Source organism: Dioscorea cayenensis, unplaced genomic scaffold, assembly GCF_009730915.1.
Source record: "Dioscorea cayenensis subsp. rotundata cultivar TDr96_F1 unplaced genomic scaffold, TDr96_F1_v2_PseudoChromosome.rev07_lg8_w22 25.fasta BLBR01000479.1, whole genome shotgun sequence".
Classification (NCBI taxonomy): domain Eukaryota; kingdom Viridiplantae; phylum Streptophyta; class Magnoliopsida; order Dioscoreales; family Dioscoreaceae; genus Dioscorea; species Dioscorea cayenensis.
The window spans coordinates 202100-225833 of record NW_024086870.1 but is presented as its reverse complement, the minus strand read 5'-3'; the positions used below and the strand labels follow the sequence as shown (position 1 = coordinate 225833).

The 23734-nt window shown below is 36.3% G+C and overlaps 3 protein-coding genes and 1 long non-coding RNA gene across 10 annotated transcripts; 3 read left to right on the top strand and 1 right to left on the bottom strand.

Annotated features, from left to right (window-relative positions):
* Nucleotides 1–115: 115 nt before the first annotated feature.
* Nucleotides 116–7783, top strand: LOC120254499. Its single transcript, XM_039262587.1, has 16 exons — nt 116–326; nt 404–481; nt 614–663; nt 729–782; nt 1580–1632; nt 1883–1955; nt 2591–2652; nt 2974–3042; nt 3731–3836; nt 4013–4083; nt 4387–4487; nt 4720–4815; nt 5313–5380; nt 5467–5512; nt 5705–7606; nt 7717–7783. Exons 1-15 carry the CDS (start codon nt 147–149, stop codon nt 5783–5785), a joined length of 1188 nt encoding a protein of 395 aa, XP_039118521.1. The 5' UTR covers nt 116–146; the 3' UTR covers nt 5786–7606; nt 7717–7783.
* Nucleotides 7784–9906: 2123 nt separating this feature from the next.
* Nucleotides 9907–13048, bottom strand: LOC120254511. 3 transcript variants are annotated; one of them, XR_005534647.1, is made up of 3 exons: nt 12642–13048; nt 10439–10560; nt 9907–10347 (listed from the first exon to the last, which is right to left on the bottom strand). It is a non-coding gene; the product is annotated as an uncharacterized LOC120254511 (long non-coding RNA). The 3 variants fall into 3 exon arrangements; XR_005534648.1 differs by having other exon boundaries at nt 10439–10524; XR_005534646.1 differs by having other exon boundaries at nt 10439–13048.
* An 85-nt stretch (nt 13049–13133) lies between these two features.
* Nucleotides 13134–18973, top strand: LOC120254510 (probable ADP-ribosylation factor GTPase-activating protein AGD14). Of its 4 annotated transcripts, none has more exons than XR_005534645.1 (14): nt 13134–13283; nt 13433–13551; nt 13684–13745; nt 13896–13983; nt 14060–14121; nt 14198–14291; nt 14380–14829; nt 15881–16330; nt 16450–16584; nt 16665–16769; nt 16854–16937; nt 17026–17092; nt 17211–17361; nt 17862–17994. XR_005534645.1 is itself a non-coding variant. In XM_039262599.1 (14 exons), exons 2-14 carry the CDS (start codon nt 13453–13455, stop codon nt 18543–18545), a joined length of 1959 nt encoding a protein of 652 aa, XP_039118533.1. In that variant the 5' UTR covers nt 13135–13283; nt 13433–13452; the 3' UTR covers nt 18546–18973. The 4 variants fall into 4 exon arrangements, 2 of the variants coding, with proteins under 2 accessions (XP_039118533.1, XP_039118534.1); XM_039262599.1 differs by lacking the exons at nt 17026–17092; nt 17211–17361 and adding exons at nt 18091–18154; nt 18422–18973 and having other exon boundaries at nt 13135–13283; nt 17862–18003; XM_039262600.1 differs by lacking the exons at nt 17026–17092; nt 17211–17361 and adding exons at nt 18091–18154; nt 18422–18973 and having other exon boundaries at nt 13145–13283; nt 13430–13551; nt 17862–18003.
* Nucleotides 18974–19222: 249 nt separating this feature from the next.
* LOC120254522 (pentatricopeptide repeat-containing protein At3g20730-like) lies at nt 19223–22176 on the top strand. 2 transcript variants are annotated; one of them, XM_039262621.1, is made up of 2 exons: nt 19223–20229; nt 20398–22176. In XM_039262621.1, the coding sequence occupies exons 1-2, from the start codon at nt 19353–19355 to the stop codon at nt 21795–21797; spliced, it is 2277 nt and encodes a 758-aa protein (XP_039118555.1). In that variant the 5' UTR covers nt 19223–19352; the 3' UTR covers nt 21798–22176. The 2 variants fall into 2 exon arrangements, with proteins under 2 accessions (XP_039118555.1, XP_039118554.1); XM_039262620.1 differs by having other exon boundaries at nt 19223–22176.
* The last annotated feature ends 1558 nt before the right edge of the window (nt 22177–23734 follow it).

Sequence of the window (23734 nt, the reverse complement as noted above, 5' to 3'; positions counted from 1 at the left end):
TTTATATATAATTTTGAAATTTCTCCTTAAATTTACGAAAAACCCCTTTATATAAATGGAGTATTTCAATGGGGCCCTTTGCCAAATCACGAACCGCCAAAACGAGTAGCTTTTATTCGCACGCCATCGAAGGCATCGAAGAAGGCATGAAGCTCTCGCCCCATTCAAGGTATCTCTCTCCAGTTCTTCGATTCGCAGCGTTCCGGCGATCGCCGCAGCTTTGGCTACGTTCTCCCTGCCGTGCTTCTTCGTCTCTGGCAATGTCTCTTGGGTCGAGGAACCCGCCACAAGTGGCGACGGTCACCATCTCCTACTCCAATCTCAAGGTTCGCTTCTAACTGTCTGGTTTTGAGCATCATCTACTGGTTCTGCAAGAATCTGATGTTTTTCTTTGGGGAATCAGGACAGGAGCAGCGATTTGTCGGCGAAGATAGAGCAAGGCTTCGGTCCTGATGGACTTGGAATCCTCTCCATCTCGGATGTAAGAAATGAAAGCATTTACTTTCATTTTTGTTCTATTGTTGACAATCACTTGTCTAGATTTGGGTAGGGGATCACTTTTGTTGCCATTTGTTTATGTGAATTTATTTATTTATTTATTTTTTTGTCTCAGGTGCCTGGTTTTCCTACTTTGCGTGAAGATTTATTATCTCTCTCAGCAAGGTATGAGTTGTCATTTGCTATTCTAAATCTCTTAATTGCTGGTTTAAGATCTTAGTCTGTTTCAGGGTTGCATCCCTTCCTGAAGATGCCAAGAGAGATCTTGAAGATCCAGAGAGCAGGTATGAATGCGAATGTTTAGTTTTGTATTGAAATTCTTGCCAAAAAAACTACCTTGAATATACTATTTCGTTGTGTGCATTTTTTATACGTGATAGGTTAGTTTAACAGTCATGTGATAAGCATGTTTATTAATGCTGGTAAACCTTATAGGTAGCTAAAATAGGTGTTCTTGGTGCATGGCATATTTTGTCAGTACTTCCTTTTGGTTCATGAAATACAAGCACAAATTCACTTCTTTCTTTGGAAACTATGTACAGTAGATAAACGTCCAGACTTCATCACTCTGTTTGCGTGTTGCATTGCTATATGTTCCCTTACCTCCCCATTAGTAACTCCTAAAGTGTGTTGTTGTTTCTATTACCGTTATTGGCATCATCGTCATTATTATTATTGTTATTATTATATATATTCTATCTAGCCTTATGGATTAAGCATGTTTCACATGATAAAGAAAAGTGCGTTAGAGAGTGAAGGATTTGCAGATTTAATTGATTTATAATGCACTGTGCCTTCTCAGAGAGCCTCAAATACTCCCTGATTCTATTATGAATACAATGCATTGCCTAGGGTTTTCACCATATGTACACTATGTAGCACACCCCTAAAAACTGCAGATAGATTATTATATATGAACTAATAGGGATTCCCTCTATTTATTGGCATGGGGATGACCCTGTATCTCCAGGTAAAACCTCTTTTCTCTTGCTGATATGATGCAGAGGGCCCTATGAATATTACTTTCACAGCTCAACAACTGTTCTTACTAAGAAGCTCAAATTTCTCCTTTGTTTTGTAGTTATTGTCTTGGATGGAGCCATGGGAGGGAGAAGCTTGAATCTGGTAAACTTGGTAAGTTGTTGTTGTTGACATGTTGTGTGTGTGTGTGTTTTTTTTTTTTTGAAGGTCAAATCATATCTATGTCAAATGGATGTTTTATGTGCTTGGAAATCTTGTTTATCTCTTCTGGATTCTTCCTTTAGCATTAAGGCAGTAGATTGCTCATGTCCTCCTTTCGAGAAATTAAAGCTTCTGGTGATGCTACTGTTTGATTTTATCTGTGCGGATCCTGTTTTACATGTTTTTGCTTTTCTACATTCAGATACATTCAAAGGTTCCTTTTACGGCAATCCAATTTTAGATGAACCGACCACGGATGTTTCACTTTTGAAACGGTATTGATTTTTGCAGTGTAACATTGAATCAATTATCTAAGCATACTGTCAGTCTCCATTTTATTTGGTATTGACTGCCACATTTTTTTTTGGTTCTTCATTCTGTAAATGTTTAAGTATTACATATGCTGACCAAACATGCATTGCTTTCTAATGTGATTACTTTAAGGCATTTATCACCATGCATTGTGATTTCAAACTGTCTCCAACAACTGCTTGACAGAATAGTGACTACTATCAGAGAAAAATGATTAAGTAAAAATGATATATTAATCTTTTTTAGGATCTTCATGTCCTTTGTTAGTATTTTTAAGACCCTATGCTTTCTCACTTTTATTGGTGGATAACCTCTGGTGGTCAGTGACTTAGTATTGCTTACAAGAAGGTGCTGTTATTTTTTGTTCTGATACATAGGCAAGCAATTAGTCCAGATGATATGACATTTTTCTGGCATTTTTAGAAAAATGTGGATTTTCTTCAGTTTGTTTGGAGCATTGAAGCTTGTGTATGATGATTATGACCCTTGCCATTGAATCTCCTCACAGTATCATTGAGCTTTCTGTTGTGTTTCCATAGTTAGATATAAGGTTGTGGTTGTTTTAAGAAATTTATGTGTGATAATTGTGTCATTGCAGGTACCCTTCATATTGTCGGGCAAATAAATGGCCATCCATTGCTTTGCCTGAGCTTGAAGTAGGTGAGCAAGCATATTTGTTTGTTTTTTGGGTTTCCGAGAATACCTATGTGAAACTTGCCAGAACTAAAGACTTGACCATGAACAACCAGAAGATACGTTCAAACGTTACTTGCTTAGCCTTTGTACATGCTTCTGACAAACTGAACTATTTGTTTCCACATGCATCTAAATATTTGATGCCATTTTGTCACTTCCTTAGATTTTATATAAGGGTAATATATTTTGTATATGGATCTGTATCATTTAAGTGTTATAGAAATTTGGATGTTTCTTCCTATTGAAAGTTCACTGTAAACATTGCTGGTTTTTATGATCTTGCAGCATTCAAAGGTCTTGGAAAGATGATATTGGATGTTGGTTTGATGCTGGCATATCATTGTGACCGCTATGGTAAGTGTATGATATTCACATTTACCAGCTTTTGACCATTGAAATGGTCAAGATTTTTTTGTCCTTGCATCTGGTATGGCACAGCTGCTTTTGTTTCAGGTGAAGTGGAGGAGGTCAAGAAGTGGGCTCACTGCCCCACATTCCTCATTTTATGTTATCCTAAGTGACCATCCTTTCTAAATTTCTTTAAAAATGTGTCACTTCTCCCAAAATACGTGAGATTATGTTCCAACTTCACCTCTCTTCACCCTCCCTTTCCTACTTCACTTGTCCACTCTGGGATATAATTAGCCTCTGTTCTGCTATGTTGGCCATCATAATTTAAGAGACTATACTAACCTTGATTTGGTTGTGTTTGTTCTGTCATGTATACATGCTTGTCTTTGTTAAGACATCTCCATGGGCTAATAATTATAATAATCGGCACTTTTTGTGTGTGTGTGATGCGAATCTTTTTCCTTGCCTAAATACTTACATAACTCTTTGCAAACATTGTGTTAGACACTAGAAACAGCCATATGTCTCATGTTTATCTTATTTCATTTTTTATTTTTTTATTTGTGTGTGTGAGATTTGAAACTATATTCTTGTTTAAAATATTTATGTAGATTTTTCAAAACTTAGTGGTGGAGACCAGAAAAAGCTGTTTAACTCAATTTGATATTTCCATTTTATCTTGGTTGCATAGTATCAAAATCAATAAGAATGCATGATGATGAAGGCCTTGAGCAGACACTTCAGCATTCTAGGTGTCACAAAGGCCGTCTCCTATATTACTTTCCAAGACAATGGAGGTATTAGCTCTGTCTTGTTTAAGTGTGAATGAGAAATTAATTTCTTCTTCTTCTTCTTCTTTCATTTTTTTTTGTTTTTGAGTGTATGCATTACAATTTATGGAGTTCTGATTATTATTATTATTATTATTATTATTATTATTATTATTATTATTATTATTATTATTATCTTTCAGTGAATCTAAGGAGGATACAAGCTCCATGTCATCATGGTGTGGGTGGCATACTGACCATGGTTCTCTTACAGGTCCTTATCTCATGGTTGTCATTATTGTAGCTGCACATGTTTTTTCATCTTCACATTTTCCTAATTATACCTAATTTAAACTACCGCAGTTATTAGGTTTTCCATTTTGAAATATCTTCTTCTGGACAGCATTTTCACTTTTTATCGTATTTTTTAGTTTCTACTTTTTTCATTATAGAGTGAGCTTACAGTAGCAATTCTTCTTACAAATGGCTTTCTTTATTTGAAGAATTTATGGCTCAATTTTTCTTATGACTTTCTAGTTCTAGTTTGTTTATCATTATGCTTCTTGTCTGTTTGTAGGCCTTACTTGCGGCATGTTCATGAGAAACGGTGTAAGGATTGCTTGTCCTGATAGTGCTGCTGGCCTTTATATTAAAACAAGAAATGACCGAATTGTCAAAGTAACTTTCTAATTCAATATTTTTCTGAAAATAGAAGCATTATGATAATATTCATTTCATTAAATTTGGTTTTCTGCTCATCTTTTCACATAATATTTTGGCATGTTAGCAAATATCTGTGGCACCTGCAAGTTTTAGGATGCGTCCAAGAAAGAAATTAATCAGTTGAAGGGCTTCTACTAAAAACCATTCTTCAGTATATTTGTTTCCAATTGTTTATCTCATGCTTTAGGTAGTATTTGGTGAAGATAATTTGGCATATCAGATTGGTGAAACAACGGAGATATTGACAAGGGGTCTCCTCTGTGCCACTCCCCACTGTGTACGGGTAAGCTTTCTCATTGAAGCTGTCTCTGATAAAACATTGTAGAAGTTGGAAAGAAGTCTATACATATCGGTACATTTTGTTCAATATAGAAATTACCCCGTTGCATTTTCTCCGTATTCCATTAGATCCATCAAAGTCCTTACACATACTGTTTAAAATTTCCCTTGGTTCTCGTAAGCTTCTACATATATGTTTTCAACAATGTGTAATGCACATGTTTCATGAAGTTTCTTTCACAGAAGAACTTGGAAAGCCATGGAACCTAAGAGAGAACATCTTCCATAAATATGACCATCTGTTGCTCAATTTATAATTTACGATTATTTTTGAGAAAAGTAGTGGTCAAATTAACTAGTGAGCATGGTTCATGTGTTGCAAGTTCTTTTTCCTTGCTTAAGCTATCTTGTGTTGCCTGGTGAGAAAGGTGAATGAGTCTGGAATTTTGTTTGGTTTTGGATCTTCTCATTTAAATTAATTTCATGAATATTTTTAAATAGGCACCGAAAGGAGAGAATGCCTCAGGTGTGGATCGTTCAACTTTTGCTCTGTTCATGCAACCTGACTGGTATGTTCAAGATAATTGTTTATCATCAATGAAAGATCATGAGAATTTTCTTTCAATACTAAAATTTCCAATAAATTTCTATCTAGGGATGAGATCCTCAGGTTTCCTAGTGAAGTACATCATCATAAAGAGGTATGGATATAATTTAAACTTCTAAGAGTATTAGCATAATATTGCTACTTAATGTTAGCAATTTTATCAAATTACTTGATAATTAGAAATTTAAATATGACAGTTTCTCTTCTCAGTAAAAATGGGAAAATAATAATGATATTCTTATTGTACCTTTCACTTTTCCATTTTTCTTTTTTTCTTCTACCACAGTTGATACTATCCAATGGAACACTGACATTTGGAGAATATTCTGAGATGCTTGTTGACAAATATTACCAACAAGGTTCATAGAAAATTATACATTGTATACCTCTTATTTCTTTGACACGTAATGGATGATATACTATAAAATGATAAATTTAAATAATTTTACCAAACTCTTCAAACATTGAATATTCTACTCATGTTCTGAGCTTCTATAATTAGAATACATACACTTCACATGTTCCTTTGACTTATCATTGTCACGGACAACAGCACATTCAGATGCTTGGCCTTTTCTCATACTTTGCTGGTGCTGTCTTTCTTTTAGTTATCTATTTTCTTTATTCTTCATTAGTTCATTGTATGGAGTATGAACTTGACCATTAACTTAAACTGCTTGACATATATTTGATTTCTTCTGATTTCTGCTAGATCAGCCAATAAAACCAGCATGCTTCAATATTTTAGTTATTGAATTCTAATGCCAACGTTCACCTGTAAATTAACATTCTTGTCTTCTGTTGAGAATGCCTGGGAATCTCTGAATAGGATTTATTCTGGGATTGGCTTAATAAAAACCAACAAGGGGGGCTTTCAGTTACTGAGTTGCATATCTGGATGGTGTCCTCTGCAACTGCAACAACAGACAGGTTTCTTGTTGATAATTAAACCGGAAATGAGCTCAGACTGGAGACATGCAATGAATGATATGATCGTAGCAAGGGAACATGAATGTTGGTTATGTTTGATGGTCCTGAAACTGGATAACTCTATTGATGGGATAACTCACGGATTAGAAAATTCTAGAGAGTGCCTTCGGTATTTAGATGCTGTCAATGTCTAGCAAGTTGGTTTTTAGTATTTAAAACTAATACGATGTGAAGCTCGAGTGTAGGCTGACCTCCTCACAACACTAAAAAAATAGAAATTAGGTTTTGTGCTTATGTTTATCTACTCCATACCCTTATTTATGGAAATTATTGTGATAACGAATAATCAAACTGAGCATTGTATGCTTCAGTCTGTAAACTGTGGGGATTATCATTGATTTCTAGGGATTAGTGGGATATCTAGCAAGTTTGTTTAAGCATTTGAAACTAGTTCGAAAGTTAAACTTAAGTTTAGTCTTGACCAATTTGCAACACTAGCGCAACTCTAAACCATAAACCCTAATTTACAGAAATCATCATCGATTTCCGACTATTATTAATTTTTTTATACCTATAACCAAACATGCATTAACATGCTTTGATCAATCAAACTGAGATTTAGTGTCATAAAACATAAATGGACTTGCATAAACCCTAATTTGAGGTAAATCCTGGTTTCTTTCACTTCCACCTCAAATGTGCTGGTGTTTGGCAGGATGGAGTTCTTTGGCATATGTATGTGCATATATATATATATATATATATCATATTATATGGACTTGGGTTTTCTTGACAGAGGAGGGACAGATTCAATGCATGCCAAACATAAAACAATAATGATGGCAATTATTAATCCTTTAAGTCCCCCACTTAGGACCACATTCTTACCTTTTGAGTATTTTATCATTTGACCATGAAGTTCTTTTGAATTTGGTTGTTGATGCACCCATTATGGCTGAATTCGACAGGGATATAAATAGAACGCTATATAATGTGTTTAATAGGCTCGAGCAAGATTGATTTATTTATTTATTTATTTTGTAAGGGAAAATTGCTTACATACACCCACAAAAATGTATAATCGTGTGTAAGCCACTGAAAATAATAAAATTGCACATTTAACCCCATGAACCTTGTATCTGTGCATGTATACTCCTGTGTTCAAAATCCATATGTTTTTTCCTTCAAAAAGGCAAAAGACATTTTCAACACTTGCTCTCAAGGGATTATTGGAGGAGAAAAAACACATGCAGAGAAGGTACTTCATTTTTTATGGAAATTTTTGTTTGATTTTGACCATATGCTTGTACATGCTGCAGAGATCCAATTTTTAAACATTTATATTTACAGATTCATTATTTTCTTTAGGGGTGAGTCTATATGCATGTCCCTTTGCAATGAATCATGCATTTCCTCTTGAAAGATGCGTTAAAGATAATTTGGATCTTTAGGACATATAAACCTCCACTTTACTGTTGGATGTGGTATGTCTTTTCAATCCTACTAATATAGCTTTGTGTTGCATCTAATTATCCTAATTTTCTTTCTAAAGGCTTAATTAGTTCTCCAATGAAAGTAAAGGTCTTTTCAAGGCTAACATGGGTTTTGCTTTTCCACATTTGCATCTAACTATTCTTTTTCTTCTTGGCTTGGCTTTCCAGTGAAAGATAAGGTAAGGGCTTGTTTGAAAATGACCAACAGAAGGCCACTACCCACAAAATTATTTTTGGAGGGTCCTCCATGACTCACTCTGTTTGTTCTTTGATCATCAAACTGGTTGGTTGAGTTGGTCCCATATAACCATGAATAAATCAATCAATGAATGCCATTCAAAGTCCAGCTTTGATTAGGGTTTCCTAATTCCCCAACTGCTCCAAACCCCTTTTTCTCAATCCACCTCCAATCATTGTGCATCTTCTTGTCTTTAACTCACTAATCTCATTTCATCTCACTAATAATATAAATATTTGAGTTTAGGAGTGTACTTGTCTAAATATACATTTTTTTTTAGTGTAGATTAGTTTGATTTAATTTATTTAATCAGATAATTTATTGTGTTTGATCTTAATAAATATATTTATTTTAGGTTGTTCATTATAATCGATCATTGATCAATTCAAAATTATTTTTATGTAAATAAATGAGTTAATTTATTTTCAACTTAAATCACAATGTGTTGATTAATTACTCTCTTAGTTGATGATGACCATCTCGGAACGGACGGTTGAGATTTGATTGGTTGAGTGTGGGGGAGTTGGTCGCTTTAGTAAACACTGTGGAGATAAGGTGGGCTGGGATGGCTGTCGGGTGGTACATACTGATAGATGTGTGTGGGACACGTGTCATTAAAAGATAGGATTGAAAAAGATATTTCTTTTATAACACTATTTTAGATTAGATTTAGAGCATATGATGAACATTTCTCCTTCATCTTATGGTCCCATTTGGTTGGAGTCTTTGAGAATTAGAAAAAAAAGATATACATTTTAAGAAAGAGAAAAGAATTTTTATTAATAACTAATAGGAATAAGAATCAAGATCAAGTTTTATTCTATATGTTCCATGGTTGCTATTCTTATTCAATCTCTCTCTTTATTAATTATTTTTCTAAAAATATAATTCCAACAAAAATTTAAGTCTGGCCACAATCCCAAAAACTTACAAATAACAATCTTACAATACAAAATAAATCTCAGATAAATTCCTCAAATTATTTTAAAGGAATTCTAGAGAGAATACTTTCATCAATTTGTAACTCTTTTTCTACACAACTTGATTAATAAAACTAGTGTTATAGATTTATATCAATTAAGAAGGTTAATGTTTTTCAATTCAAAGCAAGTAAATACTCATGATGGCTTACAAAAACTTGAGATAAAGGTTTCCCTACGCCGCAATATAACTAATAATAACCTATTATCAGACTCTAATATAAATATTGACAAAACAGACTCTAATGTTAAATTTTCAATTCAATAACAAAAAAATAAAAATAAAATAAGTATAGCTCTAACTTGAGTTAAGTTAGGCTGTCACCTCTTACATCTTTTAAGGTATGAAGCCAAGAAAACTCTGGTGTGATGACTGACTCATCACTACATTAATGTATACAGAATCTCTAAAAATACACAGGAGGCAGCAGCATTGCATGCTGACCAAAGATTTCAAGAGTCAATTTAAGCCATTTATCAAGAACAACACTGGCCCTGTTTCATTGAGACATCACTATCAAATGGACCACCTTGTCCAGCTATCCAATGGCCTATTTAACCACTTTGCATGTCTTCTCCTGAAACTCAAACCAAATCTCTTCCAACTCCTCAAAATCTCTTATCTTGAGCAATATTTTGATGGCATTGGCTGCCTCTTCAAGAGGGTCTTGTGCCCGGTTGAGTCTCCGGCGAAGGTGTTTGATGATGGTCAAGCAACAGAAGACGAGGTTCTACATCTTAGGCCGCTGTGTGTTCATGCTCTTGTGCTGGCATGCTCATGATTACTCAGATTGATCATGTTCCTTCATGCAAAGTTCTTGGGAAGAGATGTACGTGAATCACTTGATCTTGTGCATTCTGCAATACATGGCAACTGATCAGTTGATCAACTATATATATATATATATATATATATATGTAGATATAACTATATATATATATACACATGAGAAAAAGTCTTAGTTGGTGCCTTGATGCATGCTATATTGAATTCACAAGTTTATCTACTGAAGGAGACTGTAAAAGAGCACATACATGTAAACCTGGTGTTTTCATGTGTGCATGTAATAATTTTGCCAATTTCTCTGCAAGGAAAAGTAGAGACAGACAGAGAGACTCTTAATTACCCTAAAAAAGAGAAGATGAAGAAGCTCCATGCATAAGCAGTGGGGGGGTTTTGTCAGGAGAGGTAGCAGAATACTGGTGTTAGCTTTGAATAAATTTGAGTACTTCCACTGGCTGTAACTTTCCTCTATTACTTTTGGAAGTTTTATCATCCTCTGTCTCTCTGTAAACACAATACAAGTGATGATGTAAAAAAGCAGGCATAGTTCAATGCAGCCAGTTCTCAGAAACTTTTATAGTCATTAGTCCTATACCTGAGCTGAATCTGAAATTTAGAAATTGTAGCTGATTAAAGCATTGTCTTCCCTGCAATTGCTTTGATTGTAAAAGGTAACAACTACTGAGGAAAGCCAATAGGCCCCAAATATCAGAACAACTAATGCAAGAAAAACCAAATTAAAATAAGTATAGATGTAAACTGACAACATTTTAGACGGGATATATACACCACACATAATGCAAGCAAGATTTGGATTTTAAAAAAAGATAATGCTTGGTGATAAATAAAAAGATCTAATTGAAACCATAAAAAGGAGTTAATGAAAATGACAGCAAAGAAGAAGAACATATGGCATCTAATCCTGATCTGAAGCTATCAATTCAATAGCCTTTCTCTTTTGGCATGATACTTTTGGCATGACAAATAATTCATTCTGTCCACCTGACAAGGATTTACCAAGAAATTTTAATTCTTTACAATTCAATATAACATTCTTGTTCTGAGGCACGGATAAGTTCAGATTGCCCAATCCATCCTTCTGAGGAGAAGTTTGGTTTCAAACTTTGATTTGAACAGTAAAGTTGGCCCATATTAATGTGAGATATGGTGCATAATACCCTAACTGCTCTGCCATCATCCAAATATACTGATCCACCAAAATAGAGTGTCACAAACATCCTGCGAAATCTTTCCAAGAACTGACAGGCAAAGAGAAGCCAAATGTAAAAAGAAAGAACAATGCATAGCATGGTAGCTCTTCAAATTTCAGAGTGATCAATTACTCAGATGGAAGATCCATTAGCAATGAGGTCAACCCAAACTCATATTCCCTGAAGAATTTACTTGATTACAATGTATTCCCACATGATACAAGAAAAGGGTAGAAACCAATGGGAAGACCAACTTAAATGAGGCACTTTAAAATTCTAAGTTCATCTTGTGCTCATAATGATGACTGAATTAATTTCAGTTATTTAATAGTCATTGATAAATTAGTTTACTACTTACTATATTCAGTTGGAGAGCCCAGAGAATATGCTGGGATGGCTGGAACACAAGGTGGCTTTAAAATTCAGAAGCTAGATACCGTTGAATCAAAACCTTGCTATTGTTCATTAACTCAGTACATAATCCTCTTAGGCTATTACAAAGCCCAAAATATCAGCAAACCGTTCCTAAAACATTAGAGCATCTCAAACTAGTGTGAGCATCCAAGTTTTTCTTTTTTCCTCTTTTTCTTTTTTGGTAACTGTTAAAGGTGTCACCTGGATTCAGTTAACTTTATAGCTGAGCAAACTAGTATGTATCAACCATTCACCCTTGAATAGTAAATATTAACACTAGTATCAGATAAACAAGTTCTACCATATATAAATAAAAAAGATTAGCAATCACCTAATGTTACCATCAGAACCACATTTGATGCGTCACAATTGAATAAATCATATAGCTGCTAATAATTATAAGGAGTTACATGGTTCGACACAGAAGATCCAACATGATAGAACTCTTAAGCCAAAAACATCTGAAGCTTTTGTGTATTTATATGTCATTCAGTTTAAATGTCATGAAATGGTGTTACTATAGTGAATGAATGTAGTATGGATTTCCTCTTATAGCACAAACCACAAAGGAGAATGTTCATAAATATCACTACCAATGTATGAAACAATTCTACAAGCACAAATAGACTTAAACATCATTGATTTTCCAAATCAAATGAACCATATAACAAGGACAAGGGGCAGAAATTCTTAGCATTATCTACCAAACTGCTTCAAATATTGAACTTCTTACAGAAATTTTGAAACAAAAAGCTACAACAAACATGGTGCTCTAATATAATTTTCCTTCTATTCTAAACATAACTACCAATTTTTGAAACTAATCATATGAGCATATTTAAACAAAAACATCAGACAATGAAATCTCTTTACCAAACAGCCTTAATTATTGCAAATCTTACAAAAAAAGATATAAAGACATAAGGGGACAACAAACATAGTACTCAGATATAATTTTTTTTTTTTTTTTCCTTATTGCTCACACCACAAAGAAGAAATGTGCATCATTACCAATGTTTGAAACCAATTATACAAGCACATACACACATAAACATTACCAGATTTTCCAATTCAAATAAACAATAAAGAACATCAAGAAGGCACAAATCCTTATCATCAGATAATGAAATCAATCTAACAAACAACCACCAAGAAAGCAAATCTCACAGAAACCTGGAAAAAAAGAGGCATCACAACCAATAAAGATCAAATCGAAGCATCCGAGGCCATTAATCCAAGAACTAAAACCCTAACCCTAGTTAGAGAAGCACCTCGAAACGATTTGGCGCGATTGATCCCTAGCTCTCTCGATATCCAATGAAATGACGCCACGTTTACATGACGAATTACAAGGTTAAAACAGCGAACAGGTTTTCTCTCCAATGAATTAATGCCACGTCATCCTCACCGTTAGGACACTAAGCCGCCTTTCTAGAAGGTAACCAGGGTAATTCCAGGTCACCAATTCCCTAATCCACATGACTGCGCTTCCAGATTCTCCCCGTTGGCCTTGAATTTCCTTAAATACCCTGTTTTAATCTTAAAATAACAGAAAGAGGAAACAGTGTTAACCTATATGAGTTTGTCGAAGGGGGTAGTTCAGTGGTTTTGTATACAATTTAGTGTTATTTTTGGAATTTCGCGTTGTCGGAACTGGCTAAACCTGGCGACGACTGCTGGCTTTGACCGGAAAACAAGAAGAAGAGAAAATATAAGAAAAAAAGGAAAGGAAAAAAAGCCCAGAGCTTTAGCTTTTCGATCTCGTGCGTCTTCGAGCACTGGAGTTGCTTTGATCCTCGATTCGAAACGGGAAAGGTCTTTCTCTTTGCTCTCATTCCTTTCCAACTCTTGTTTAGGGTTTTGGATCTCTAATTGAACGCATGATTTCATGTTTGGATCTGGATCTTGACTGAAATTTTGTGTGTGTGTGTGTGTGTGTGTGTGTTTTTTTTGGGTGAAAGTAGGGTTTTGTTGAGCCAGTGGAATGGCGAGCAGGATTAAGGAGGATGAGAAGAACGAGAAGATCATTAGAGGGCTTCTGAAGCTCCCTGCGAACAAGAGGTGTATCAACTGCAATAGTCTGGTGCGTTTATCTTGAATTCTTGATTAATGAATGGGAAGGAAGCGTAAAGTTTTCTTCTTTTTTTTAAATGAATGTTGTGTGTTCTGTGGGTTTGGTGAGATAGCTAGTTATTCACACTCTTTATGCTAACAGGGACCGCAGTATGTTTGCACAAATTTCTGGACATTCATTTGTACAAATTGCAGTGGGTTGCAGTAAGTGATTGATCCATCTATAATGTTTTTTTTATTGTATTTGTTCGGCTTGCGTATGTGTTTAGTTCATAGAGACATGATTTGGAGTTGAAGCTCTTTATGAGAGTTGGAAGATATTTAGGAATTTGTGAATTTTGTTTATGTTACCAGTCGGGAGTTTACACACCGTGTGAAATCGATTTCGATGGCTAAGTTCACCTCACAAGAAGTTCATGCTTTACAAGGAGGTGGAAATGAGGTAACTCTGCACAGATATCTATTTGGTAATTTGTAGTGTTCTTAGGTTATCACCTTGTCTGATTTGGGATTTTCAGCGTGCGAGAGAGATTTACTTCAAGGAGTGGGATCCAGAACGTCACTCATTCCCTGATAGCAGGTTCTTGCTGATCCCTTGTTTGTTGTCTGTTTTGCTAATTGAAATGGGAGAGTGATGGGATTTTTAATTTTTTTAGCAATGTGGATAGACTCAGGGACTTCATTAAGCATGTCTATGTGGATAGAAGATATACTGGGGAGAGGAGTACTGACAGGCCTCCTATGGTGAAGGTGATGCTTGTTTAGAAATGATTATTTCTATTAAATGTGCTGCTAAAAGTGATATGGAACTTCTTCTTGTGCTTTCATTTATATTCAGGGAGAAGGAGATGAATCTAACTCTTATCGCAGTGGCTCAAGAAGTCCTCCATATGAGGACAATTTTGAACACCGCTATGGAGATCGTCCAAATTCTGGTGGAAGAAATGATGACAGAAACTTCCGATATAGTAATGGTGGAAGGAGTCCTGCTTCTGATCCTGGTGACTATGGGAGAAGTCCTGGCCAGTTTGAGGCAGTGAATGGTGGATATCAGGATGACAAATATGGAAATGGAAACCGAAATCAGAGATTTGGAGACCGTAGGTCTGCAGATGGGATACCAAAGCCAGAAGGAATGTCGCCAGATAATCAGAAAGGTGTTGGTTCGTCTACTGCCGCCATAGTACCGTCTGTTAGAGATAATATTAGCACTAGCATTCCACTTCCCCGGATTGAACCTCCGAAAGTAGGCGGTGTTAAGGTTCTTGATAGCTCAACTAAAGGAAATGTAAGCCTTTTTTCCCTCTTAAACCGTTGCTTCTTTCTTAGTATAAGTGGTATTGAACCTGCAGTATGCATTTCTGTATTTTCTGTCATCTTAATCTGCATGTACTTATTTCTTGTTACATAGGCCTTTAAACCCCTTTTCCAATCTCTAGAATTGTAATTTACTGAGTATCTTATTTTGTTATGTTCTTCTTAGCCTGCTTGAATTAAATATTGTGTTTGTTAGTGTTTGGACTGTGTCTAATATCATTTTTTGAGGGATAATAAGTTCTCCCCTTACCTAGATGTAAGGCAACATTACCCCTCTCTCATATGCTCTTAAAATTGCCACATCAGAAGTTATTAGTTTGACTCATTAGAGAGGAACTGTTTTAAAACACAAGACAGGACTGCCTTGAACTTTCCTAGAATGTTGATTTTGCTCATTAACTTTCAACTGCATGAATTGGCCTCATGACTTCCTACAGCCTGAGGAGTGCACACAGCCCACTTGTCAATACTTTTTTTTAGCAACTTGTCCATGTATACTGCAGTTTTTATACTATGTTGATGAGCCAACTTTTGACATCTGCCAGTTACTCTTTCCATGCCTGATTGGTTCTTTTGGAATTCTTTGCTGATATGAGAAGTAACTGTTTTCAATAGCTCTGTGTTTCTTCAAACATGTGTTTGCACTCATGATTTTATTACAATTAAAAATGGATTATAAATACTAATTTTTTGGTTAGTAGTGATACTCATCGTTTTTAGAAACACCACCTCTTCAATGGGTACATCACCTTGTAAATCAGTGCTCCATGGTTTACACATTATCTTGATGAAAGAAATGTGTTTCCATGTTGATATTAATATTGACAACTAAACCAACAATAAAAATGACTGCCTCCTTCTTGAGAATTGGCTTATCTAACACCCTAGATGCCTTTACAACTAAGGCCTCTTCAGTAATGTTGATATTAATATTGACAACTAAACTTGATGTGTTTTATTTTTATATAAACTCTAATGTGGAGCATGAATAATTTTTTTTTCCTGGGTCTTCATTTTTGCAGAGTTCCACATCTTCTACTAGCATTGGCTCCAGTGGTTCAAATCAAGGGGAGTTGAAGCGAGTGAACTCTGGAAGTTTGATCGATTTCACTGCCGATCCTGAGCCTCTTGTGACTGGCACATCACATCAACCTCAACAAGCAGCTTCAGCATCTGCTAGTGATCAGAATTGGGCATCTTTTGATGTTCCCATCCCAGAAATTGCGCCTCAGGTGGTCTCCAGTAGCTCTTTGGAATCTGTACTGGCAGATTTGTCAGCTCCAGGATCTATTCCAACCGCTAGCAACATTTTGAACATGCCTAGTTCTGGAATAAACTCATCTCCGGCAACCATTAGTGGAGCACATTTTCCAGAGGGACAGCAGCAGTTGTTTTCTCTATTTCCAGCCACTAGTGGTCACACTAATAATACACCAACAAATTTTCCTGTCATGGGAATACCGAATAATGAGGTATTGTATTGCAGTAGTTTATGAGAAACATGGATATAGAGGATTGGGTATCCGCCAAGGTTATTTTTATGCATAAGGCTTTATGGCCATCTGTTTCATCTGTTACTCCTGACTGGCAGAGGCTTCTGGCTTCTTCAACTGGTTTTGCTGGACAACCTACTCAAACCATAGTGAATCCACCTCAAGGAAGTGCTGTTCTTTCCGCACAGCCTACTGTAGAGGCTAAAGCTAGTGGAAGAAAAGAGCTTCCAGCGGTATGTGATTTACCATTACAGTTTTGTCTTGGATGTATAATGTTAATAACATTCATTATGAGTACTAAGTGTATTTGCAGGATCTTTTCGCTGCACTTTACCCAGCAACACCTACTCCAGTGCAGACCTGGCAACCTGGTGCACATGGTGGCATGGGTTATGGCATGCAATATCCTGCTGCATTTGTATGATTCTTGCCTTATGTATGTTCTTCAAGATTCAATTGTTCACTTGCTAATTGGTTCTGTGCTTCAATATTTGTGCTTCAGAATGTCCCTGCATTTACTCACTCATCAAAATCTTCAAATCCTTTTGATTCAACCAATGGACCAGTTTCAGTCAGTGCTTCACAGGTATAAAATTTTTCCTATATCAATTCATGATTAATATGCTAGAGGAATTCTTTGGTCTCTTCAGCTTTGGCTAACCTTGGTGGGATAGCTGAACCATTCTCATTTAGGATAGTTGGTTGGACCTGACAGACAACTTCAAATGCCAACCCAGCCATGTAATTTTTTCTCAACATTTTCTGGATCATATTATTATTTTATCCAAGTTGATGCTTTTGCCATAAAGAGTTCAGATAATGATAAGATCTGAGATTGTTCTAACAAATAGAACTATAGAAGACGGCAGATTCAATACTACCTCTGTAATTAGAGGAGTTGGTCATGGATGCATCAATGAGGAAACTGGCTTGATTCATCAGATCTCATGGATAGTGAAGGACTTGATAGTTGATATCACTGTCTCCTCTCTTTTCTTTGCCATCTCAAGGTAAAGAAAACCAATATTTGCTAAGCAGAGAAAGCAAGTGAAATTTTTGTCTATCTTGCATGTTTAGTGCCACATTTTTGAATCATGGAACAATAAGCTTGCTTTGGTGTTTCATTGATAAGGCTAGGAAGGAAAACATTTTGGTACATCATCAGTGTGTACTGTTTAGTTGGTGCCATATCAGTGGCCAGCCATGAACTGTTAGCTTGATTAATAGTTCATCGAGAATGTAAAGTTTTGATATCTTGGGGGCCCCTGGTTTGATTTTCCTAGCCTAGCATAGTACACTCCAAGGGCTCTTGCATCAGGTACAATTCCAATTTGATTTTTGTGTATTCATGTGTCTATCTGTGTCGATTAGTTTACTGCATATTGATGTGTCCATGAACTTGTGATGATTATTGCTTTATCTTTCGAAATTTTTAGTATACCAAATGTAAGTTCAGGGAGCAAGTTGCTGAACACATTCCTGGGTGTTTCTTCTTTTCTGCTTCTTGTAGTTTCCATCCATGACATCATTGCATGGAGTGTTACCAAACATGAATAATCCTTCACCCTTGATCCGGACATCCAGTGTGGAAACCCCTGCCCCACGATGGATTCCTCCACTACCTCACTCTTACTCTTCTATTGCCTCTCCAAGTAAAGAACATCTTAAAAGTCATTTTTTCTTCTTTCTGACTTGATCATATTCATGAGGTTGCTGACTATCCTACCTTAAACGGTCAGGTCCATACATGGCACAGCCAGGACAGAGTATGCAGCAAGTACCAGCCAATGTGTTTCAATTAGCGTAAGTTGTTTGCTCTCTCTTTTGCCATTTTCTGTGAGATGATATTACAAAATTGAGACATTGAAATGTCAAACCTTATTGTTCTTGTGTTCAATTTATCCTTTTACGCAGGTTACTGCTATATCTCCTTCTGCTTTCTTTAGATTTTTATGCCATTTTTCTCATAGAAACCATATACCGAAATTATAGTTCAAGTATGATTTGGACTTAATAATCATATAGTTCGTGCTTAGTTTTGATCAGCACTCATGTTATCTATGATGGCAGGAATCAAGGAGGTCAGGGAGCGGCCTTTCACCCATTCGGCATGGATCAATTGTCAGCTGTGAGGAGTTCACTACCAAGCACACCCAACACTTTTGCTCCCATTGGCCGAAATCCTTTCGGATAGGCATGAGTAGCGAAGCTGGTGATTCCCATTCACAATTTTTTGAGTTTCCTATACAGAGTTGATTGTTCAAACTAGGTGCCGATCCAACATTGTGGTGAAAGACTAATAACTGCTGTTCTTGTGTTTAAACAACAACAAGAAATAGAAAAGAAGGGTGTAGATGAGAGCTGAGCCATTAGTAGAATGCATGAGTGCAAGCATACCTTCATGTTCATTTTCATGTAAAATTCAATCTTGTAATATTTGTTGTTCATGTCTAGAGTTTGTATTTGTTCCCTTGTTTTTAAAAGAGTGTGTGTGTTTTTTTGGGCTATCTGTGAGTGTGATCAATGCCTTTATCAAGTTTTAAAAGGCTTCTGTAAAGTTATTTCAGTTGAGTAGCACACTGAATTATATTATTCTAAATTTTATTGTGTTCTTTGAAGATATATGCTTGAGAAATATTCATTTTTTGGTTTTTTTTTTTTTTCCAATTTGTTTTTAAATTGTTGAATTGGTGAATAAATGAGCATATTTAACATCAAAAATATGTATTAAAAAATAACTTTACCAAAAGACTGAAAGACAATCCAGAAGATTTGTATTATTTGTATATATGTATGAAAAAAACATATATGAAGGCTTTATAGATGAATAGAAAAATTATAAGGACTAATATGCAAATAAGAAGATGAACAAGAACATCACCATCATCAAAGAAATCTCATGGCGATGGGATGGTTGCCGCCATCTGAATAGCGTCTCGCGCTGCATTCACCATTCGGCGACTATGCCCATCTCCCATATAAACCCTAGAACTCCATTGGTATGTTCAGATCCATTCTCAATGCTTCAATCACTACATTCGTGTATCCATCTCTCTCTCATGTTAAGCTCCGCCACTTCACAAACCCTAGGGTTTTGCCCCCTTTCACTCTTCACAACTATAGGATTTGTGGGAGCTCTTCTGGGAATCATGGCAGTATGATGGATGTTTTCAGGATTCTTGGTCCATTGGATTGTCTCTTCCCTTCTTCGGATCGGAACCCTTATGTGACACTTCTCAGAAGGTGCATCAAAACTAGGAACTTTGTTCTTGGTGGATTCGTTCACAGTCAGTTGATCAAGCTTGGATTGGAAAATGAGTTGATGGTGTCTAATGTGTTGCTTGATTTGTATGCTAAGTTGGGACTTTTGGATTGTGGCCTGAAGCTGTTTGATGAAATGCTTGACAGGGATTTGATTTCTTGGTGTACTTTGATTTCGGGTTTTGTGGCGCATGGGTTTGAGCTGGAGGCTTATGGGTTGTTCAGGAGGATGTTGAAGAACGGTGTCAGGCCGAATCATTTTGTTATCTCATCTGTACTGAAAGGGTGTGCCATTTCTGGGGTGTTGCGGATTGGCGTTTTGGTTCATGGGTTGGTTATTAAAGGTGGACTTGGTTTTGATAGATTTGTAGAGATTGCTCTGGTTGGTGTGTATGCCAAATGTGGTTCTTTGGATGATGCACTGAAGGTGTTCTACGAAATTCCGGTGAAGAGCCCTGTCGCATGGAATGCGATGATATCTGGCTATGTCTGTAATGGTTTCCTTGTGGAGGCTGCAGAAATGTGCCAGGAGATGTGCCGCATTGGATTTGTGATGGATTTGGTTACTTTGAGAGTGATTGCTGGTGTGTGCTCTTCTTTGGAGATGCCTGATTTTTGTAAGAATCTTCATGCTTACTCTATCAAAATTGGGTTGGATAAAGATAGTTTCATTGTTGCTGAGCTAGTCAGATTGTTCTGCAAGATTGGAGAAGTTGCTGATTTGAGAAAGCTTTTTGATAGGGTTAAGAAACCTGATGCGTCTTTGTTTTCCCTCCTGATTTCAGGGTATCACTTTTACAGCCATTGGGCCGAAGCTATAGAACTTGCAAAGAAATTTCTCATGTTAGGTTTGGATACAGACCAAGGAGCAATAGTCAGCATTATTAATATATGTCAAAGCAAGGAAGAGATGGTGCCTGTCCATGCCCAGATAATAAAGGCTGGATATCTAGCTTACCTTTCTACCGGCAATGCGCTGATCTCCTCTTATGCTAAATTTGGAGTGATGGTGGATGCATTTGCAATTTTTTATGAGATGCCTGTGCGTGATGTGGTTTCTTGGACTGCAATTATGACAGGTCTTGTTAAAAATGCTAGATTTAGAGAAGCACTAGAATGCTTTCGTGGTTGCTGGGAATCTGGGACAGATTTAGACCAGTATTCTATTATAACAACAATTAATGCATGTACAGGTCTTCGAGCTATGGAGAATGGTAGACAAATTCATGCCTTGGCTTTGAAACTTGGGGTTGAGTTCTCTAGTTTCATGGTTGCATCTCTTCTTCACCTGTATGCAAAATGTGGGCATATGGACACTGCTAGTAAGTTATTTAACTTCACATCTTACCGACAGGATCTCATTCAAACAAATATCATGCTTGCTGGGTATTACTGGAATTCACAACCAAGGACATCCCTTGACCTTTTCAGTTTGCAGTATCGATCAGGGCTGGTTCCCGATAACTTCAGCTTTTCCACCACACTCAATGCTTGCGCTGCTAGTAAGTCATTGGAGATGGGTGAACAGTTACATTGCTGTATCATGAAGAGTGGCTATGAATTTTCAGATATCATCATTGGAAATGCGATTATACACCTCTATGTAAAATCTGGAAGGATTGACTCTGCTTGCAAATTCTTTTATGGCATGAAGAAGTGGGATGTGAATATGTATGCAATGTTGATGTTGGGCTACATACAGCAGAGAGGAAGTGATGAAGATGTCCAAATGTTCCGTCAAATTCAACTGAGTCAATGGCATGGTGGTAAACTTGCCTTTGCCAGAATTTTAAGAGGTTCTTCAGAGTTCACTACTTTAAGTCGTGGCAAACAGGCACTTGCTTCTGATATAAAGATGGGATTTATTTCGGATGTTGATGCATCTGTGAGCTTTCATGATAAAATTGGGCAGATTGACAAAGCTGGTGAGATTCTTGATGAGATGCCAATTCGAGATGATACTTGTGATCCCCTCATCTCATCATTTGCACTTGGTGGCGATGGTGAGGGGACTTTTAGAGGGGACGACCTATACAGATTGCAAGAAGAAAATCAGGAGTATCATACTTACATCAATGTCTTGAACCTTAACCCATGTGTTGTTTCTAATGTGGGGCAACATGGTTTATGGCGTGTTGTATCATTTGATAACTCTACCAGTAGAAAATATGTAGAATGCCCTTAAAAGATCACTTGTAGGAGTTGATTTTTGGAGGATCCATGGTTCTTGGAAATGCTGAAATTAGGTCCAAATGCAGAATTGATTATGGTGACAAGATTTGGAAGAAGCTGATCACTCGATTGTCTATAATTGCCTCCCTTTCTTGTGACCATGTTTATCTGTGCAACTGGAGGATCATGTAGTTTGAGTTTTTTCAAAAGCTACACACATTGGTGGATGTGAAATATTACTATCTCCAACTCAACCTGCTTTGGCTGGCAAATGCTGCACATGTCATCCAAATTCAGATGCCAGGGAAGCAAAATTTACTAACCTAGAGTATGTCTTCAGGCTTCTTGTCAAAGTCAGGATGATGATGTGGAGTTTGAAAAAAAAAAAAAAACTGCAGATAAGTTTGTGAAAAGGGGGTAGATGGAACAAAATGACCCAATGCATGGTGGATAACGGGATTTACAAGAGATTGTAGTTCAATAAAATGAACATGGTAGTGATTTGTAGGGAGAATTTGCCCTTAGCTGTGGTGTGGGGAAAGATGCTTCCAGCTGAAACTGGAATTGCAAATAATTGAAGACGTTGACTGAGATCATGAAGCGCATCCGAATGATGTTTCCACACTTGGGGTCAACATCTTCTGGTATGCAGATTATTATGCTCTTTCATGTTTATTTTTGCTGTTTTAGGTTGATGTCTTACAAACTGGAATTTGCTTATTCTATCATGTTGTTCATCAAATGCAGGCTGCTGAGTTTTTACATGGGCAATCCAGGAAGGCACATGTGATCCAAGAATTGTGATCCTTAAAATTAGTTCCAAAACAAAATGATATCAGAAGAATTCAAGGTATGTATCGAACACATACAGATTCATGATTGTTGAGGATGTTATGATGAACCTACAAAGTTAAGTAGAATTTCTTGATTTGGCAGGTGTTAAGATGCTGAGGATTATTTATTTATTAATTTGAAAGTTTTTCTGTTAATCTAACAAAACCCAGAGCCACATCCTTTGAAATTGACTGCTGCAACATTATCAAAATGCAACTAACTCCCTTTCCTGAAATGATTTGTTCGAGAAAGTTCGGTTTGAGTGATTTGTGTTTGAAAACACAGTCTACTTATTATTTACGTGTAACTTTACTCTGACAATTTCCCACTCAATTACTTAAGCCATGGCTCTTAAAATGTTTTTTTCTAAAGAAACGTGGTTAAATCACTAGTGCAATACGGAAAGTGAAAGAAGAGAATTACAGTCTTTCCCTATATCTAAAACCATTGTAGCCATTCAAGAGCCAAATCACAACCTCCATAGGCTAGTGTCCCTTATACAAAGAGCAATAATATGTCTGTATGAATGCTTTAATTTCCTAAGAGCCAATAAAACAATCTTTTCAAAATTTGGCAACCTTTTTATTACCTGCACTTCAGTAAGATGGTATTTTGCTTTCCCTCAGTGAGATACTAACCTTTTATATAACTTGAACTAGTAGTAATTAGCTATACTGTTCTTGACTTTTGGGCAGAGCTTTAGGATTTGCAAGTGGCCAGTGATTCTTGTTACGTGATACTTTTGAGCAGTTCTTGTGCAGATTATACCAAGTTTAACAGTAGCTCTCTCTGATGAAGTTGTCTCTTTTTCTATGTCAAGGTTGGTTGCTTCTATCTCTGAAGGTTGATTTAAACACATACACCACTTTTTTTTTTTCAAGGCTTCTAGTTCTTACTTACTGCAAATGCTGGCATGGTTACCTTTTGTATGATGCTTGTAAACCCATAGTGGAAAGCACACATTAAATTTGCACATAATTTTATATACCCATTTTTGGGATTTTTTTTATTTATTTTTTGACAAATATGTATAATTTAGGGCTGGTTTCCCTTGAGGAAATTTGCAAAAAAATTTCTCAAATTGTTTTTGAGAAAACAAAAAAAAATTTCATGTTA

What these genes read in the sequence shown, in the direction of transcription:
- LOC120254499 (XM_039262587.1), top strand. Translation starts at nt 147, where the DNA reads ATGAAGCTCTCGCCCCATTCAAGGTATCTCTCTCCAGTTCTTCGATTC. An exon ending in GCTTGAATCTGGTAAACTTG is followed by an intron (nt 1,633 to 1,882) that starts GTAAGTTGTTGT and finishes TTCTACATTCAG; the next exon opens with ATACATTCAAAGGTTCCTTT. An exon ending in ATATCATTGTGACCGCTATG is followed by an intron (nt 3,043 to 3,730) that starts GTAAGTGTATGA and finishes TTGGTTGCATAG; the next exon opens with TATCAAAATCAATAAGAATG.
- LOC120254510 (XM_039262599.1), top strand. Translation starts at nt 13,453, where the DNA reads ATGGCGAGCAGGATTAAGGAGGATGAGAAGAACGAGAAGATCATTAGA. An exon ending in ATAGCTCAACTAAAGGAAAT is followed by an intron (nt 14,830 to 15,880) that starts GTAAGCCTTTTT and finishes TCATTTTTGCAG; the next exon opens with AGTTCCACATCTTCTACTAG. An exon ending in GAAGAAAAGAGCTTCCAGCG is followed by an intron (nt 16,585 to 16,664) that starts GTATGTGATTTA and finishes GTGTATTTGCAG; the next exon opens with GATCTTTTCGCTGCACTTTA.
- LOC120254522 (XM_039262620.1), top strand. Translation starts at nt 19,353, where the DNA reads ATGTTCAGATCCATTCTCAATGCTTCAATCACTACATTCGTGTATCCA.